The sequence below is a fragment of the Halichoeres trimaculatus genome, unplaced genomic scaffold (assembly GCF_033239565.1).
Source record: "Halichoeres trimaculatus isolate MK-OKI-2021-1 unplaced genomic scaffold, fHalTri1.1 fHalTri1_scaffold_10, whole genome shotgun sequence".
Lineage (NCBI taxonomy): Eukaryota > Metazoa > Chordata > Actinopteri > Labriformes > Labridae > Halichoeres > Halichoeres trimaculatus.
This window is the reverse complement of record NW_027437187.1, coordinates 9,045,134-9,064,242: the sequence shown is the minus strand read 5'-3', so window position 1 is coordinate 9,064,242 and position 19,109 is coordinate 9,045,134. Positions and strand designations below refer to the sequence as shown.

The 19,109-nt window shown below is 40.5% G+C and overlaps 1 protein-coding gene across 1 annotated transcript in view; it reads left to right on the top strand.

Moving 5' to 3' along the window:
- Positions 1-18,828, top strand: part of kcng4a (potassium voltage-gated channel, subfamily G, member 4a) — a 47,644-nt gene extending 28,816 nt beyond the window's left edge. Inside the window, exon 4 of the mRNA XM_074677716.1 lies at positions 17,119-18,828. Within this exon, the coding sequence (XP_074533817.1) occupies positions 17,119-18,000 (882 nt within the window). The 3' untranslated portion in view covers positions 18,001-18,828. The remainder of the gene's footprint in view (positions 1-17,118) is intronic.
- Positions 18,829-19,109: the final 281 nt, after the last annotated feature.

Below are 19,109 nucleotides of genomic sequence, written 5' to 3'. Positions count from 1 at the left end.
AACGCTGTCACTGTGCCACAATCATACATATGAAAGAGCTAACCCACTGATTACTTTGAGTGTTAGTTTCCAAAAGAAAGATTTGAAGTCAGATTGAAAACCCCTTTGAGTTTGACAGTCTGTAGTCACTGCTGGACCTTGGACAGGCACCAGCTGCAGAAACGGGCTGTTGCAGTTTGTTACAGCTGTGCCTTTAATTGGATAGGAGAGTGGACAGCAGATAAAGCAGGAAACAGGGCAAAAGTGGGGAGTGACATGCAGGAAAGAGGCCACAGGCTGGATTCAAACCTGGGCCACCTGCTCCAGGTCAAAACTCGTGGAGCTCGACCTGAACCACTAGGCCATCTGCACTCTGGGACATATTTGATATAGTGCAATGAATAAAAAAATGTATTGTTTTGTTGTGATGATAAAGTGTGTAGCTCACTTGCTGTGTGAGTACACTGCTTCTTTAATATCTTGAATTGGGAGTGTATAGACACATACATTCAGAAACAAATGTATAAAAACTAATATTGATGCATTCAGTAGGAAAAAAGCAAAGATATCAGGGGAACTGTATGCTATGTTTGGGTGTTGGTAGTTTTTTTTATTATTACGCTTAAACAGTTTTTGCTATCTCTAGTTTCTACTCTGCTTTTTTTAATGTAGTAAATCTGATGAGATTTTTATTTTTTCTACGAATACTCAAGCGTCTTTTGCTATATTTTTGCAACAACGACTGGAAAGAGACCCTTGCAAACCAGAGCGTAAAAGCTCATTGCTGTGTGTGTGTGTATGTGTGTGTGTGTGTGCAGCATTCTGACAGACGAGAATAGAGACTTATGGGGTATGAAGGGAACCAAATGCTTCAGATGTCACCTCATCTTTCCCTCATAAACTGAACGTGTAATCCCCCTCTCCCCTCTCTCCCAGTGCACCGCTTAGCCACCCACTCTCCCTCCATCCTCTCCCACCTCTCCTTTGTCCTATCTATTCATCCCCCCACATCCCCTCTTTCATTTTTCTCCATTAGGGTGTTTGAACACGAACAAGCTGTAGGTCTTTTGTCAGTGATAGGACGCTTGGCAGCCTCTTCTGCAGCCTCATATGGGGATAAAACTGCTCTGCTCGGCTTGCTCACTCCGGCTTCCTTTTTTTGGTGCTCTGTGTTTTGAATGGAGCGTTGGTGGGCTGCGAGTCTGTGGAGACTGGGTGGCTGTTTGCTGCTCATTCATCATAATCCACACCAAGGATTCATAGAAATTAGGGAGCAGTTGGAGACCCCAGTGAACCAGTGTGGGAATAGAAAAGATTTTATTTATTTATTTATTTCTGCATCAAACAGACAACTGTGTCTGATGTTACTGATTAAAGAGGAGGTATTCTGATTTTCCATATTTTAAACATAGATATAAAGTAACAATGCTGGATGTACATGTTAGATTTTTAGTAGATTTTTATGTTGTATTATGTTTTATGTTGTAGAAATCTCCAGTTCTTTCCAAAACAGTTCGTTCTAAAAATAGCACAAGATCTTCACCAGATCTTTACGAGACTTTCTGAAATGTTTAGGTGATCACAAAAGGATCTTCTGACTGGTTCATGACACGTTGGATTGGCAGGCCTCAAACACCAAGGTCTGCCCATAGAGCTGCCCCCAGCAGGCCTACAGAGGGCTGGCCAATCAGAGTTATGGGGGTTGTGGAGCAGTGAATCTTAAAGAGATAGCAGCTAAAACAAAGTGTTTCAGAAAGAGGCTGGAGTAAGGGTTTTCTAAAACACCAGAGAGAGAAAATAGGGATTTTTTTTAAAATCTTATAAATCAGGTAGCTATTACAGGGTGTTTTCATTTTTTTTTAATTTCTGGTGCCAGAGAAAGCCCAATACTCCCTCTCTAAGGACAGGCTCAACCTTGACAAATTTGGATCTCAATGTCACCTCGTCATTGAGGACAGGAAATGTTTGATATTATATACCATAGTGATATGCATATGCCACAAAACCTAGTCATACAGTTGCACTGCAAAAAAGAGTACATTGTGAAAAGGGGTTTTTCAATTAAATGCAAAAGGGAAAATTTTATATATTCTTATATTCACGTGTGAAACAAAATATTTTTTATTTCATTTTGATGAATTTGGCCTAAAGTCAATTGAACTCAGGTAATTTTCAAAGATGAATCGAAAAGTAAAACAACAGCTTCAACCAATAAGAAGTATGTTCACTTCTATATCAAACACTTGGTTCATCACACATTACAACATCAATGCTTTAACACACTCACCTGCAAAGATGTTGTCGCTCCCAGGTTGCTTTGATAGCAGCTTCCTGCTGGTCTGTACGTCTTTTGGTTGGTTATTTCTCTTCTTCCTTGCTACAAAGACAAGTTGGCTGGCCAAACAAGCACAGTAATACCATTGTCAGCCAAACGTGTGGTGGAAGTTTTGGCGCTGTGGGCAGGTGCTAAGTCTTACTACAGAAAGAATTCAGCATTGGTAGTGGAAGTTTTGAAGGGATGCTAAAAAATTCACTTCTCAAGCTTTAAACCATACCTTAAATTTAAAAAAAAGACATTTGAGTTCATGTGTTAATAGTCTTCAACATGACTTTAATAAATTATAGATAATTAAGTGGGAGCATTGGTTAAACCCTATTGAACAAATGTATTAAAAATAATAATTTGGTCTTTATGGTCACCATATACAGAGATGATCAAAATGAGTCGAACAGTGTAAGATTTCCTCCTCAACTATTTGAAGACATCGACTTAAGGTATTATTTGACCAGCTGTCACTTGCGAAACTGTTTGATTAATGCAGACTGATCATGAATTTCAAGTCGCATGATATACATTTTAGAGCTAAAATGCTTGTATCACTATGAACAACAGTCTCCCATCAAGACCTGGGCTGGATTCAGTCCCACAGAGCAGGGTGTCACAGTCTCTTTACTGACAGCTAACAGGCTTGTTTACTTCACAGACTCCATCAGGTAACTACGTCAGTATCCAGGGCTCTTTCTCCCTTCAAAGTCGGCGCTTCACAGCCACGGTCATCTTTTTCCTTTTTCCTGTTGGGCTTTTTCTCAAAGCTGCCCCCAGATTGACCTCTCTGAATCTTTTCACACAGCTCTCACTGTGCCAAATTTATGATTTTTCTTAGAGCATTTTAAAATTATGTGTTTGTGAGACAGAATTTATACTACAGATGGAAAACTACCATGAAGAATCACTGACACAGTAATCCTTGTCATCATTCTTCAAATAGACACATTTCTGAAACACAAATGTGTTTAATGTTGATGTCATAATCATATCTGAGCAGGGTGAAAAATGAAGGAAATTCAGTCTTTGTTGAATTGAGACCCTTTATGATTATCGTGGTGTATTTGTGTGTGTGAGACAGAGCAGAGACAGACAGTCAGATGGAGGAGGGCAGGAGAGACCGATGACTGTCTTCTGATAAACTCTCTTAGAGGTGCTTTTGGAAAATGTCAGTCGATTGTTTCAGCCACCCACTGCTGCACGCTGAACTCAAGCAGAGTCAGGATCCAGAGTTCCTACTGTGACACAACATAATGCAGTGTTAAAAAAGGCAGCTTCAACAGCTTTACTAAAACAGCCTCTTTTCTTATGATGAAGGAAAAGGGAAATCTAGTATGAACCCTTCAGCAGCCTTTCTCAGACAAGATTTAGTGTTATTGCCATAAAATAAATTCAACCTGCAAGAAGCTCTTTTTAAACTGCAGCATAACTCATTACTCGCTCCACCTTTTGTGCGTTTAAGCGTGCATACAGCTCTCAGGTCACGAGGAGAACAGCCTGATGATGGATGGATGTGTCATTTGATACAAGCCCCTTAATAACACATGACTGGTGAACCCAGGGCTTGATGTGTGCAGAGTACCAGGTTAAGGCCAGCACTGATGTGTTCAACCACACCCACCTCATCCTCCACCCATGTCCCTCTGTCTCTGTCAGTGCCGTCCAACCCCTCTCTGCTCCTTTCGCTTCTTTCCAGCAGCTTTAAAGATGTGAGTGAGGGTCAATGCAGAAACAGCTTCTACCGGTGCAAAATATGGGGACAGTAAAGCTGGATACACTGGAAAAACTAAAATCTTATCAAGTGATTTTTGTCTTATTTTCAGTAGAAACTGTCTTTTTAGACTTAATATGAGCCACATTCACCTGATCAGTCCAGAAAAATGTCTTGTTTCAAGTTATTTAAAGACAAAAAATGAAGTCTGAATTGCTTGTAGCAAGTAAAAAAATCTGCCAGTGGAACAAGAGAAAAGTTACTTATATTAAAACCAGACAACTAGACTCAAGTCATGGAGACTCGACTGGAGTCCAACTCGAGTTCCAAATTTGACGACTTGCAACTCGACTCGACTTGACTTGACTTGAGACAAGCTGAGTTGGACGACTCGTAGCATGTTCACCACGCTATAGGCAATTATACTGATGGATTGATGGATTGATTGGAGACAGGTGTAGGGATGTGTACCGATCTAGGTACTTTTATAGGTACCGACCAAATTCTGTCAAAAGTACCGGGTACTGGCTCACGTAAAATCAAAGGGACCATGTTCAGGTACCTAAATGTATCTTTGTGACTGTGAAGGAGTGGAAAAGTAGGTGATTTTCCATGCTCAACATAAACACATCATCGCAAGGTTATATATTGAGTAATAAATATGTTAGATTGAAAAAAGATTTTTTTTTTATTGAACGAATTGATATTTTTTACCACATGAACACAAAAAAGTACAGAGAATTGGTACCGTTGAGTTCCAGTACCGATTGCCAGGTACCAAGTATTGGTACCCTATCGTTTCAAATGTGAAAGGTACCCATCCCTAGAGACAGGTGTGTAGCAAGATCACAAGTACGCAAGAAACCAGTGGGCACACACAACACAGTGCGATTATTATCTAATCATGGTGTCTGCCCCCGAGCCTGTAGCCAGTTTTGCCGCTCCAAAAGTGCAGAGAGCAGTTTGTGTTTAAAAACTTTCACTGGAATGGAAAAAGAAGGAACGCGCTAAGCAAGATATGTGACGATAAAATAAGCGAAAAAGAGGGAACAACGTCAAACTTTATCCATCATTCTAAGACTGCACAAGAAGCCAAAGAAGTGAAAGCAAGCTAACACTATTAGCAATGGTGCTAATAATAAGACAAAAACTTTCACTCACCACTGTCGCAAATGTTGATATGAGCTACTGTAGCCTGTGTGACTGCATAAATAATATCCATCCATGGCAGCAAGCCCCGTCTGCCAACTCTTTATCATTCTTCATAGCAAACATTCAGTCGTGACTCGTCAGCAGAGTAAAAAAACTCCCACACTAAACCTTTATTTCTTCTCATTTAGCCTCTGATAAGTTTTTCCTGTAGCTATAGCTGCATTTAGTCCACTCTGTTATTCTTTATGAAGGTGGATAAAGGATCCTATGCCAGCAAAACAAATGCATGTGGACAGGCACTATAGGCAGTTGAATTTGTGCCTGATAATAAATGACATATTAAAATATAATTTTACCTCTCCATTATAATATTAAAATATATGGTCTAATCCATGCAGAGGTGCAGACTTATCTGATTGTATTTTTGACATTTACTTTAGGAAGATAAGGTTTCTCTCTTTAAGGTATAAACCTGAGATATAACCTGAGACTCGACTTGACTTGACCTGCCCACAACAAAAAAACTTGAGACTTAAACCAAAGACTTGGTACTCGTTTGGGACTCCAATCAGAGGGACTTGACAATTGTCTGATTAAGACATTATTCTAGTTTTAAGCAAATTTACAAACAAATTTTCCTTGTTCAATTGTCAAATTGTTTTAACTTGTTACTAACAATTCAGACCTCATTTTTGTCTTGAATTGACTAAAAACAAGACATTTTTCTGGACTGACCAGTTGAATGTGGCTCAAATCAAGTATAAAGAGACATTTTTTTACTTAAAATAAGACAAAAACACTTGATAAGATTTCATTTTTTTGCAGTGCAGCAGGGAGAATTCGCCCAAACCTGCAAATCAGGTAGGATCATCATGGGGGGCTTTTCTTCCTGATTGAGAGACACACTCCAAGGGAGAGGGTAGAAAAAAACAGAGACAGCGCTGTTTGAGCTGGAGGAGTGAAAGAGGCAGAGAATGAAATTAAAAGCTGGAGCAAACCACCAGGGAGCAGTCCTAAGGATGATAATGAAATTTTAAACACAACGCAGTCTATAGTGCAGTACAAGGCACATATCTACATCTCTACAGCATACATGGAACAGGAGGATGGAGCATATAGAGGGAGGAGTCGTCCTAATTACCGAGTGAAGACAGAGAAATGTGGAGCATTATCTGATCCACAAGTCGGGAGGAAAAAAAAAGACATTCATATTTCAGCGCTGTAGAAGCTTTCTCTTGTCCGACAATAAAGAAACACATTTACACTTCAAACCCTTCTGGCCTGCTGCTGGAGCATCCGGCAGCTGTCTCACTGCTCTGAGGTGGGTCACTGGCACAGGGGAGATGGGAGGCTGTCACCAGGAGTGTGAGACTCAGCCGGTGCTGGAAAAACAGACAGCAGAAGAGATGTCTGTGTGTTTGACAAAAGAGGATTTTAAACTGAGTGTGTGCTCATTTCAAAACTAAACACACATCAAAACATAAAAATGTTTTTCTGCAAGATAGAGGTAGAAGGTGCGGGGAAATATTGTCTCCACAATTCAACTTGTTTGCCAATGTGTGTGTATGTGTGTTTAGAAAAAGAATTATACCATATTGCACCAATTTCATTTCTCTCACCATCTGTCCAGTCATTAACGCGAACGCTGGCATCAATGTAACACCCTGAAACTGATATTATGCAATAAAATGCCAGATGTTTGAATCAGAGAGAGACTGAAAACCAACCAATTAAAGTGCAGAGTCAGAGCCAAATCTGAGCCTGCAATTACAGGGCTCATTCAGTGAAATGAGCCTGAAATATGGCTTCATATTCTGCGACATTGGATAAAACAACCTCAATTTTTGAAAGAAAGAGGATTTTTTCCCCTCCTCTAAATACCAAATGTTCTTCAGCTCACAAAGTTTTTAGCTCATACAACAAATTAAAAAGTTATTTCATGACATCTGACTTTTTACATAAAGAACTGTACTTTTGGTGGTGCAATATACAGAAACCAAACTTTAATAATCCAAAAAGTGAGCAATCAGATGAGGAGGAATGACAGTCTCCTTTCACAGGCCGGCCAGATCCAGATTTCTGGTGAACAGTCCGTCCTACGGCAGGCTGGGCTGAGAAATTTGGATAGAGGAACAAAGAGTGAGACTTTAACAACTCCTCTTTGAGTTTCCACCGGTCCCCCAAAGTCTGAATAACAGTGAATGTACAAATGACTCAGTGTGAATGAATAAGTCGTGTGTTTTTGGTTGAAGATTTCTCAGGCCTGGGGGTGTCTCATTGACTGGTAAAAGGTAGCTGCAGTCAGAGCAGCATTACAAACACAGCAGGAACGACTGAAAAGAAAAGCTGAAAGGACAAACACTGTGTCAACAGCACACGCTACTTTTATAAGAGATAAGCATAGTTTATGTTTAGTAGTTTATGTATCCTCATTGAAGAAAATGCTGAAAACATTTTGATGCACTGACTATTGGAACGCTAGAAAACATGTTAGCACTGACCATGCACAGTAATTCAACAAATCCCTGTCTCTTTTCCAAGACCACAGTAAGTTTAGCCGTTCAACCGTCTCCCCTTTTGCGATTTGGCTCAACCCTGAAACATCAACACACACCGCTGAGCAGCTAAATTCATGTGACTGAGGGTTTCCCTTGCTTCCTATAATAGTGATGAGCCTTTCCTCCATCATGTTGTCTTAACTGGGCTCTAAAAATCTTATAGACCTACCTGTCGACTCCTGGCCTAACTGTGCTCATTGTTTTAATTTAACTCTTTTCTTTTTACTCTTTTATGTCATACTGTTTGCATTTTATCTTTTTATTTTTGTCCAGAAATAGAAAAATGTGGGAATTGATTTTTTTAATCATGTATTGGCAAAAAAAAAAAACAAATAACCAGAGGCTAAATGATCCAACTTAGGGCCAAGATACACCAGATGCATCTCCAGTCTTGTGCGCCATCACAGCATCAGATCAGATAGGTTTCCATTAAAGTAAATCCATCAGCTTACACTAGATCTGCTCTGTTGCAGTCCAGCAGGTCTCACACTGCAAAAAACTGAAATCTTCTCAAGTGTTTTTGTCTTGTTTTAAGCAAAAATTGTCTTATTACACTTAAAATGAGCCACATTCAACTTTTAGGTGTTATGTTGTTTAAAGACAAAATTGAGGTCCGATTTGAATGTAACAAGTAAGAAACAATTTCTAGAAAATTTGCTTGAAACTAGATAAATGTCTTAATGCATGTAAATTTTCTCCTGTTCCATTGGCAGATTTTTTTAACTTGTTACAAGCAACTCAAACCTCATTTTTTTCTTTAAATAACTTGAAACAAGACATTTTTCAGGACTGCTCAGATGAATGTGGCTCATATGAAGTCTTAAAAAAAGACTTTTTATACTGAAAATAAGACAAAATCACTTCATAAGATTTCAGCTTTTTTGCAGTGCGGGTAATATGCAGCCATCCTTTTTTTTGTTGAACGCCAGAGCTGCGCTGATACAAGATCGAGCGAGACAGATAGGTGTGCACGGAAATAACCTGAAACACACAGTGATTTTCGAATAAAAACAAACTGGATTGAAACTAGATCGTATTTTGCTTGCGTACGTCGATAAACGGACATAATGAGCGGAGCCGGACCAGGAGTCAATAGGTTTGAGGTTTTACAGCTCAACATGTATGAAGAGAGACTTATTAATGGAGTTGGAACTCCTCGGTCTGTGACTGCAGCTGTCTGTCAATCACGCTGCTAGTCAGACTGAACATGCAGCCAGTGTGTGTGAACACACGCAGTCAAAATGCAACTGACATACAGACATATCTGGTGTAAATGAGGTGTTATCCAGACTTCAGGGAGCTGAAGTATTCCTTTTCATCCAGAAACTCTTTTATCTGATTATTGCAGCACCACACAAACACGGAGACTGCACACGAGACTGTATGCTCAACTCTTGTCTTGTGATCTCTACTCTTTATCAGCGGGAGAAAAATTGTTGTATTGTAGTATCTGGATTTTTTGTTTAACAATTTTAAATCGTAATTCTTTTGTTCAAAAATCTTTTTTTTTTTTTTTTTTTCAAATTTAAATCCTTCATTTTAGTCTTTCTTTGTGTGTTGGGTCGTCAGATCCCAGATCATGTGATGTGCATATTCTGGTAAAATATGGCTCCTGATATAGTCATAGACATTATCATCATCAATTTTTCACTTTGTCTAGTTTTAAAGAAGCAAAGTAAAAATCAGAAATACCAAAGAACGGCATTTCAAATCAAATCAGCACCCCAAAAATGGCAAAAGTATCGAATCGGGAGAAAAGCGTATCGTCCCTCACCTGCTCTTTACCTTGTTGTGGAGTAGTCCAAATCATTAGCTTGATTTTTTTTAACTTTGAAAACAAGGACATAACAAAGCCTCATTATGCTGCAGATGTTTCCACGGAGGAACCTCTGCGTTTGTGTTCCCAGCATGCCTTGTGCAGTGATCCCCTCACTGTGGTCTTTGTCCTAATTTGACATTGAGATGTGTTAATGCTCATGATGATGTGAAGCTCATTTTTCGACAGCTGCTGGGTTGGTGTTGAAACGAGCCGGCACCGACATGAGCTCCGGGTAGAGTCGTACCGAGGAGATAAGGTCAGGGAGATAGTGGGTATTGTAGGAGGTATTATTGTGTGTGTGTGTGTGTGTGTGTGTGTGTGTGTGTGTGTGTGTGTGTGTGTGTGTGTGTGTGTGTGTGTGTGTGTGTGTGGAGGCTCCTTGCTGTAACAAATGGCCTATCATACCGAGGGCGAGATGGTGTCACAAAGCCCTGATGGGCCTAATGTCAGCTCATGAGGGAGCAGTGAGAGAAAGGCAGAGTACACGTGAGAGAAATAACGTGACCTGTGGAGAAGAAGTTTCTGCAAGACTGGTGAGTAACAGTCGCTAAAAGACAAGAACATGAGCAATGCAGGCGGACCAAACAGCAGAGGCTTAAAGGTTAATACTTCATCAGAGATATGGAGGTCAGGTAATTAGGGAATCAAAGGTGTCTCTTCTTTTGTAAATGTCTTCTGCTGCAGGAACAAACATCAGCCAGTCAGTTTTCCAGACCTCTGGAGATCCTGCTCTGTCTGTCCTGTCAGATCCTCTTTCTTAGAGCATCCACGTTTCCTCACACCATGAAGCAGCAGAAAACTCTCATCCCTGTGCAGAAGAAATGTCTTCTAGCCTTTATAGTCTCATCTGTTTGGTATTATAGTCTCTCTGCTCTTGTAAACATGCAGCTTTTTTGGTGGAAAGGTTAAGATAAACTAATAGTTTGTTGCTGTCAAGCATCAACAAGCATGCAATAAAGTTTGTGACCACACAGGGAGCAGAGAGGAGCATTTATTACCTAAAAAGTGGGATATTTCCCTCAGGAATCATGAAGGCCAAAAACATGAAGAGTAAAAGTAAACAGAAGGATGAAAATGAGACTTTCATTCAGATCAGCCAAGTTTCCAGACATGTTTCCTGGTGTCTACTTAACCTGTAAATCCTGAACATAGGTGGTGTTGTGTCTCACTCTTCTTCCCTTAAAAAAGCAACAATTCAGAACAATCAGACCAGAGTCAGAGTGAATGTGACATGAAGGTATGGGACTGTTCACCAGTTTATAAAGAGACACTTAAGCCATGGACAATTGTTCTTCAAACTGGTTTGTGAAAATTAAAATTTTTCCTAAATTGTTTGGATTTCTGCCTACCAAACAAGTCTTCTATTGCCCTGGATGTAAAGAAGCTTAAGAGGTGCTAACACTTGGAAACCATCTGGTGTAATAAAAGTGATGAAAAGGCAGAAATAAAGCTCTGACAGAAGTCTCAGATTTGATGAAGAAGCACTCCTAAAATCAAGAAACTTTTACTCCTGAACTTTAAAATGTCTCATCATGGAGGGGTTTTAGGACAAAAAAGAAACCTGGAATATTGTGTGACAAACTGGATCCAAGTATTTAACAACTTTGTCTGAAAATGTTCAGTGAAGTAAGGGCTTCTTTTTTTCATTTTTAGCAGCCTCATGGGTTCATTATTATGCATATAAAAGGCAGGCAACTTGTATCTGATTCTGAATTGATTTTGAAATTGCTGGATTAATTCTGGAGTCATGAACATTGTTTTTAGTAAACATTGACTTTTTGGACTTATTATGATCCACATTAACCTTACAGGTCCAGAAGAATATTTTTTATTCTAAGGTGACAAAAGATTAAAATGACTTCAAGAATCTCCCAGTGGGATAAGAAAATAAGGTTTTCAATTTTCTTGGAATCGGAACAATGCCTCAAAAAAAGAAAGTAAACAAGTAAATTTATCCTACCTACAATGGCTTTCTTTCTTTTTTTTATTTTTATTTTTTGACTCTTTACAAGCAATTTAGGCATTTTTGTTGTTTGAATATAAGACATTTTTCTTTTGCCTCTGAATAGGGCTCGGAATCAATGTAAACAGATTTTTACCCCTAAAATAAATCACAAATATTTGCTTTGATTTCTGTTATTGCACTTATGATCATATCTATGCACCACTTAACTTTTTTGTCGTCAGGGGCTATGGACTCTTAATATAGAGCAATTTCTAGAGGTCTTAACATTTCCACATCCTGTACCTTAAAGGAATATCTTGTGATGATAAGAGCTGTCCATTGTTCTTTGGGCAGATCCTTCTTGAGAAGGGATGGGAATTGAAAACCGGTCCCTGTTGAGAATCAGTAAGAAATGTTGCAATCCATCAAAATTGTTAGCCTTTGTGTTTACCGATTCCCTTAATGATTCTTTACACTATGCCGAAGCTGCAGGACATTATGTCAAGTACTCTGCTGCAGCTATCTTAGCTCAGCAGTTAGATAACGTTTCTCAAGCAAACTCTGATTCAGGATTTTCAGCTTGAAGTTTTACTGAAGAACTGAACTCACAAAGAAATGTACATTACTCTCTCACAGGAGATTCATATCTAATACACTCAACATGTTATATATCCCCTTATTTCCAAAAACGATATAATTAGAATAGTGCTAGCTTGATGCTATTGTATACAGAAAATTGCATTGATATGCTACCGGTTAGCATACATTGGAATAGCTTCAGAATAGAATTTCAACTTTCATCACAGAAACATTTCACAGTTACTCTTTGTAAAAAAAAATAAATACTGAAAACTCCAAATTTCAAAATACAAACAGCCAAATGAAAGAAGAGTCACTTACAAGCTCATGGCTTATTACTATGGCAAGGTTCCAAACAACTTAGAATAATGCTATACCCACTTCAAGACACTAGCCTACTTGAGTCAATAATGTATTACAGAACAGAACATTGGTGTCACATGACTTGCAGTTTTTGCTTATTTTTGTATATTTACACCAAGAGATATCCAAATTCAGTGACAAATTACATATTTATTCTCTTATAAATTCAATTTAATGTTGACTCAGAAAACCTGTAAAGCTACTTTTTGTTCAATGAAAATTAACTGAAGGAATCTATAAGGGAATCATTCACTAGCAAGGACCACACATCAACAATGCGTTTAAACGGTTTATTTGAATAGATAGATTAATGAAGACGTTGTGGGGAAAACTCCGAAAGGAAGTCCGCCGTAGCTCCCGGGCACGACGGACCCCCCTTTTAAGGCCCTATGAATGAAGAAGAAGATGATTAAGAGAGAAGGGGAGGGAGGGAGGGTGTATGAAGCGAGAACAAACAGGACATGAAAGGTTAGGAGGGTTTAAATACCGGAAGGGGTGAGGTTGAGGTGTGGTCCTGCTCCTGAAATTCAGCTATGAGCTCCACATAAAGAACTGGGTTTCTAAGGAGAATTGATGACGGCATTGATATCGATATAATCTTATCAATGCTCATCCCTGTTCTTGGGTCAGTGGAGAACAAAAACAGAACTTAAGTTAGGGTGAATATTTGACAAAATGCACTAGAGAACAAGAAATGTGAATGAAAAATTACACAGACTGTCTGTGCATGCAACAGTAGTTTGACAAGCCTGCCACATCAGGTTCAACAGATGTACTTATTAATATAATTTGGGGGGAACAAGAGGAAAACGTGATGGTCTACGATGAATGAAGCTGTCATAGCTGCTGCACATCTTGTAAAAGATGGATGAAGAATCTGTAAGAACACGTACAGGGCAGCCCTCCAGCTGACTGCAATCCTGTGTCCTTGGTTTTAACATGAAAACATAAAGGAAGATGTTCTAACGTCAAAGTGTCATTTAAAATTCTGTAGCAACACTGGATATGCTGCGCAGCATAAATAAAAGGTATATAGATGTCACTCTGCGGAAACAAAGTGGAAGGCTAAAAGTCACTCTGGGACACGGGGAGAAACAGGGGGGTGGGGCCAGAAAGAGGGAGAGGTGAGTGATAGATGAGAGCAGCAGGAGAGGGACACGTGTGTGAAGGATGCATCAAGCGCACAGAAACAGTGGAGGGAGTTGTGTTTCACTTAGAGGAGCACTGAATGAATGAAGCAGCTGAAGCAGAAAGAGAGTGAAGTGAGGGGCAACCAGAGGATGAAGGATGAGAGGGAGGGAGTCCAGAGAGGGTGATGGAGGAGGAAACAGCATGAGTGATGAGGAGGAGGAGACAGAGACAGGAGGAGGAGAAGAGGGAGGAGGAGAAAGGGAATGGATGAGACACACAGAGGCAGAGAGATAAATGCTGGATGTGAACAATGAGAAAACGAGGAGAAGATGGTGAGAGAAGAGGAAAACAAAGAACAAATTTATACACATACATATACAAACATTACAGCTTCAGTTATGTATAATGAGTAGGTTACAATAGCAGATGGAACCAGAAAGAGTGAGCAGTACCCTGTGTCTTTCCTTACTTCAAAAGGGCCCTAGTGCGCCAAAGACCACAAGACACATTTCTTCTCCTTGTCAGTCCATCAGCATGTCTGGATCGTGTTTAATGGTTTTCTCCTTGCTTTGTATAGTTTAACCTTTATTTGAACTGCAAAGTAGTGATTTCCACCACAGCACTGAGTTGCACCAGCTACAGCCGAGTTCAAACAAATCCCAATGGAGTTAACAATTGACAATTGAAATCTAACTTTTTGCTGCGCGTAGTCCTCCAAATAGTCATGGTTAATTGTTGGAAAGAATTTGTTGCTAAAAGTGTTCTTTGCTGTAGATTACATCAACTGGAACAAATAATGTGTAATCTCAATTTACAAAATAACTTTTTATTATTTTTTCTAACTTAGCCGCTGGATTCAGGGCTCTACACTAACTTTTTCACTGGTAGCACTTCACAGCAGCACATGATTTGGTCACACCATTTATTTATTTATTTATTTATTGATTGATTGATTGATTTATTAAATTGGGGGGTGGGGGGTTGGGGGTAACTCTAGCTATGATTTTGCTAAATAGTTTATTGTAAATATGAAGTCTGCAACAAGCAACAAGCTCTGGCTGACAACAAGTCATTTCTTTTATTCAACTTTAAAGTGATACTCCGGGATGGAACAAGTTGGGTCCTGTCACAAGGTTTAGGGCAGAAATTACCCCTACAGCAGTGTTTTTGTGCACTTAGTACTTAAAGACATTTTCTCCATCATTTTAGGTTATTTTTAGTCACTGTTTTATGTAGCGCCTCGTTTATGTTATTTATTTAAATGAAAATGTTTTTGTTAAATATAATAACCCTGACATGTACATGCATGCATATCTGTTGTTATTCTTTGCTTTTATTTAAGAAGCATTTGTGTTGTCTTCCTTTAAAGTGATACTCCGGGATGGAACAAGTTGGGTCCTATCACAAGGTTTAGGGCAGAAATTACCCCTACAGCAGTGTTTTTGTGCAGCAGAAGTCCAGAGCGCTCGCACCAAACACCCCCTCCTTGCTCCTCTGCCGGTTTCCTCTGCACTCAGATGGGGCCAATTTTTATTTGACCAAAAACACAAATAAACGGACTCCCACCAAAAAATATCTGATATCTGTCTGCATTCACGCTTTATTTAGAGAATTTTCAGCGCGTTACTTTCACACAAAAACACCACTAAATAAGGCTCTAGTTCTCACCGTGGCGTAAAACGGCGCTACCTCCACTGCAGAGCCACAGCTGGCTACGAGGCGCTCGCCACTTGGTGTATCAGTCGGCGCGTGCGGCTTGCCGGATATAAACAAACGCAGGTAGTCTGCCAGGACGAAGAGACACGGTGAGAACTAGAGCCTTATTTAGCGGTGTTTTTGTGTGAAAGTAACACGCTGAAAATTCTCTAAATAAAGCGTGAATGCAGACCGATATCTGATTTTTTCGGTGGTAGTCCGTTTATTTGTGTTTTTGGTCAAGTAAAAATTGGCCCCGTCTGAGTGCAGAGGAAACCGGCAGACGAGCAGGGAGGGGGTGTTGGGTGCGAGCGCTCTGGGCTTCTGCTGCACAAAAACACTGCTGTAGGGGTAATTTCTGCCCTAAACCTTGTGATAGGACTCAACTTGTTCCATCCCAGAGTATCACTTCAAAGGAAGACAACACAAATGCTTCTTAAATAAAAGCAAAGAATAACAACAGATATGCATATGTGTACATGTCAGGGTTATTATAGTTAACAAAAACATTTTCATTTAAATAAATAACATAAACGAGGCGCTACATAAAACAGTTACTAAAAATAACCTAAAATGATGGAGAAAATGTCTTTAAGTACTTTAAGTATGCTTCTGTGATCTCTAATATTTTTCAAAGTCAAGTCAAGTCCTGTACTTGGGCATTATATTGAAAACTTGAAAACCATCCCCAACCAATGGTTGCATATGCAACCATTTTAGTCGCAGTCTCAAGCCCTGGCATTACAGCTGTCAGAGCTTGTTAATTTTGCGTTAAATTACATCATTTGTAACATTAAAGGCTAAAGTCTTGTGTAATTTTGTTTTGATCATTCATTTGTTTAAATGCAAAGCAACAATAAGCTACAGGCTGGTACTGGGTATATGATAATTTTGTTATTTTAATCAGGCCTAAATGTATTCTGCAGGCTAAAGATAAACCCTTAATTATCCCAACGCTCAAATAACAATGTCCAAAAATACATATTTGTTTAAAACAAAGGGCCCCCTTATGAAAATAAAACAGGTCTGTCTTTTTCTGTAGATTTGACATAAACTTCTCAAGGCTGTGTACGGGTGAGTGCTAGTGTGGCTGTGGGCTCTGTCCTCACCTGTCCTCTTCCCACGTTCCTCCTACTCACCACGGGATGCTCTGTTTGTCGATTCCTTTCAGAGATCATGGGAGATAATTGTTGCTGAATGAGTACAACCTAAAGGATGCCCCCTGGTGGCCGTAGAAAATCAATAAATTAGCCGCACCTATAAATTAGCCTCACGGTACAAAGCATGAGAAAAAAGTAGCAGCTTATAGTCGGAACATTATGGCAGTAGTGATTTCAGTAGTAATAGAAATCATTCAACACAGTAAGAGACAATAGTTTTTTTTTTCATGGAGTTAGTCAAAGACTGAGAAAAAGGCTAATTTGTTGAAGAAAGGTGGCCTCTAAAAGTGAAAGTTGTTTTTCATGCCGGGTCCAAAGCTGCAGGGCCGTGCACTGCATTAATATGTGGTATCCGATCTTGCATCACTCTTCCTGGATACTGTAGTTAGAGGGCACGCAGGCCTGATTGCTTTCTGTCACCGATCCTGCCGAGTGTCAAATGATCTCTGAAACCTGCCCTAATAAAACAGGTGATTGATTGTGTCACTGTATTATCCATCGGTGCTGCTGCAGGAGCTTTTGCATCCTAACTGACTGTAGCTCATGTTTTATTAATGACTGCAGAGGGTGATTATCTGACCTCAGGTTTTTTGTCTTCTCCCTTTCTCTCCATGCCCTCAATCCCATCTTTCAAACTCCTGCTCCTCTCATCCTCACCCCCTCTCTCCCTCCCCCATCACTTTCCTCCCCTCACCCTCAGGGCGAGTGTTCCTCCAAATGCTACAACATGTTCATCATAGAGACGGTGTGTGTGGCCTGGTTCTCCCTGGAGTTCATCCTGCGGTTCATCCAGGCTCGCAGCAAGCTGGACTTCCTCCGTGGGCCACTCAACATCATCGATGCCATGGCCATCCTTCCCTACTACGTCTCCCTGATAGTGAAGGAGGAGGACCCAGACCACGACCACGACAGGCCAGGAGGAGGTAAGGGCTACCTGGACAAGCTGGGCCTGGTGTTGAGGATTCTGCGGGCGCTGAGGATTCTCTATGTGATGCGGCTGGCTCGCCACTCTCTGGGTCTGCAGACGCTTGGGCTGACGGTCAGGCGCAGCACCCGGGAGTTTGGCCTCCTCCTGCTGTTTCTCTGCGTAGCAGTCACCCTCTTCTCCCCGCTGGTCCACCTGGCTGAGAGCGAGCTCACAGGTGCCCATGACTTCAGCAGCATCCCTGCCTCCTACTGGTGGGCCATCATCTCCATGACCACAGTGGGCTATGGAGACATGGTGCCTCGATCCATCCCAGGACAGGTTGTAGCACTGAGCAGCATCCTCAGTGGGATCCTCATCATGGCCTTCCCTGCTACCTCCATCTTCCACATGTTCTCCCGCTCCTACCAAGAGCTTAAGATGGAGCATGACCGACTGTTCAAGGAGGAGTGTGCAGCTGCTGCGGCGGCTGCTGCTTCCAATGGGGAGCAGCTGGAGGCGGGGGATGAGGGAGAAGGGGGGGGCTCAACTGTGCCTGGAGTGGGACTACGCCTGGACAAGGACAGCGTGCACTCACTGGAGTCCCTTGCTCTTTTAGGGAAAGGTGAAGAAGCTGCAGGAAATAACAACCACAGCCTGCCACCTGCAGCTTTCTGAACTTTACCTGCAAAGACTGGCTCAATCCTAAACTTCCAAGAAGATGTGAGATCCATCACTTCTTTGTTGCATAAAAATAAAAGAACTACAAAGCCTATTCCTCCATAGGCCTCACTTCCCACAGGTTGTGAAGGCATCCTGGATGAAAGGAGATTAAACAAACAACATTTCTTTAGCTCCTTCGTCTGCAGACTTCACAGAAACTCAAGACTTCAAACCCTTTAAAATGGACAGTCCAGTGTGTCTGACCAGAAAGCCTCTGCAGCAATATTAGTAACCGGCTGCTTCCATAAACATGCAATATTCAATCCAAAGTTGCTTCTCCTTCCACTGTGAAAAAATATAATATATATATATATATATGAACTGCAACTGCAACATTTAATTTTATTCTTATTACTTTTTAATATGTTGCCTACAGAATGACCTGAAAATGTCTCATAATCTACTTTTCTGTCTTGAATTCAAAGAGATGCACCTCTTTATTTATTTTTGACAAGCTTGAAGCCATGATCGAAGACAAAATATTAACTCCATGATAGTTTGGACCATTATGTGATAAGATATATATCCATCTCTCTCATATGCTTGAACTCAAAGGGTGATGGATTCTTCATTCTCTACTGTGAACTCCAGGTAAACTGTGATGTAACATATTGCAGGAGTAGGAAACCAGACGGTTTTAATAAGCCGATAAGGAAATGGAGGGCCGGAGAGAAAGGGGTGCTTGTGATGTTGAGTTAAGATGCGTGAGTGAGAGGGAGCACGAGCGCTAATAACCATGACATGTATTTTACAACGCTCCAAATAAAAGCTCTCCTAGTAATCTGAGAGAAATCCATTTTCTGGGCTGCAGTTTTTTCATTTGTTCTAATCTCCTCGGCCAGAGTCCTGCCGCTGAACAGTTCTGAGAAAAGAAGAAACACAAACGTGTCTGAGGCAGCTGCAAAGATAAGTACTCTTACACCACCCTCTCATTATCACGTGGACACCGACGACACGCTGGACGGGTGCCATGTCTCTCCTCAAATCTGTGTTTGGTAAGTATGCTACTTCTTTAATCTGCAGTGCTCAACGTTACATATCCAAGGATTGAGATAAACCTGTCC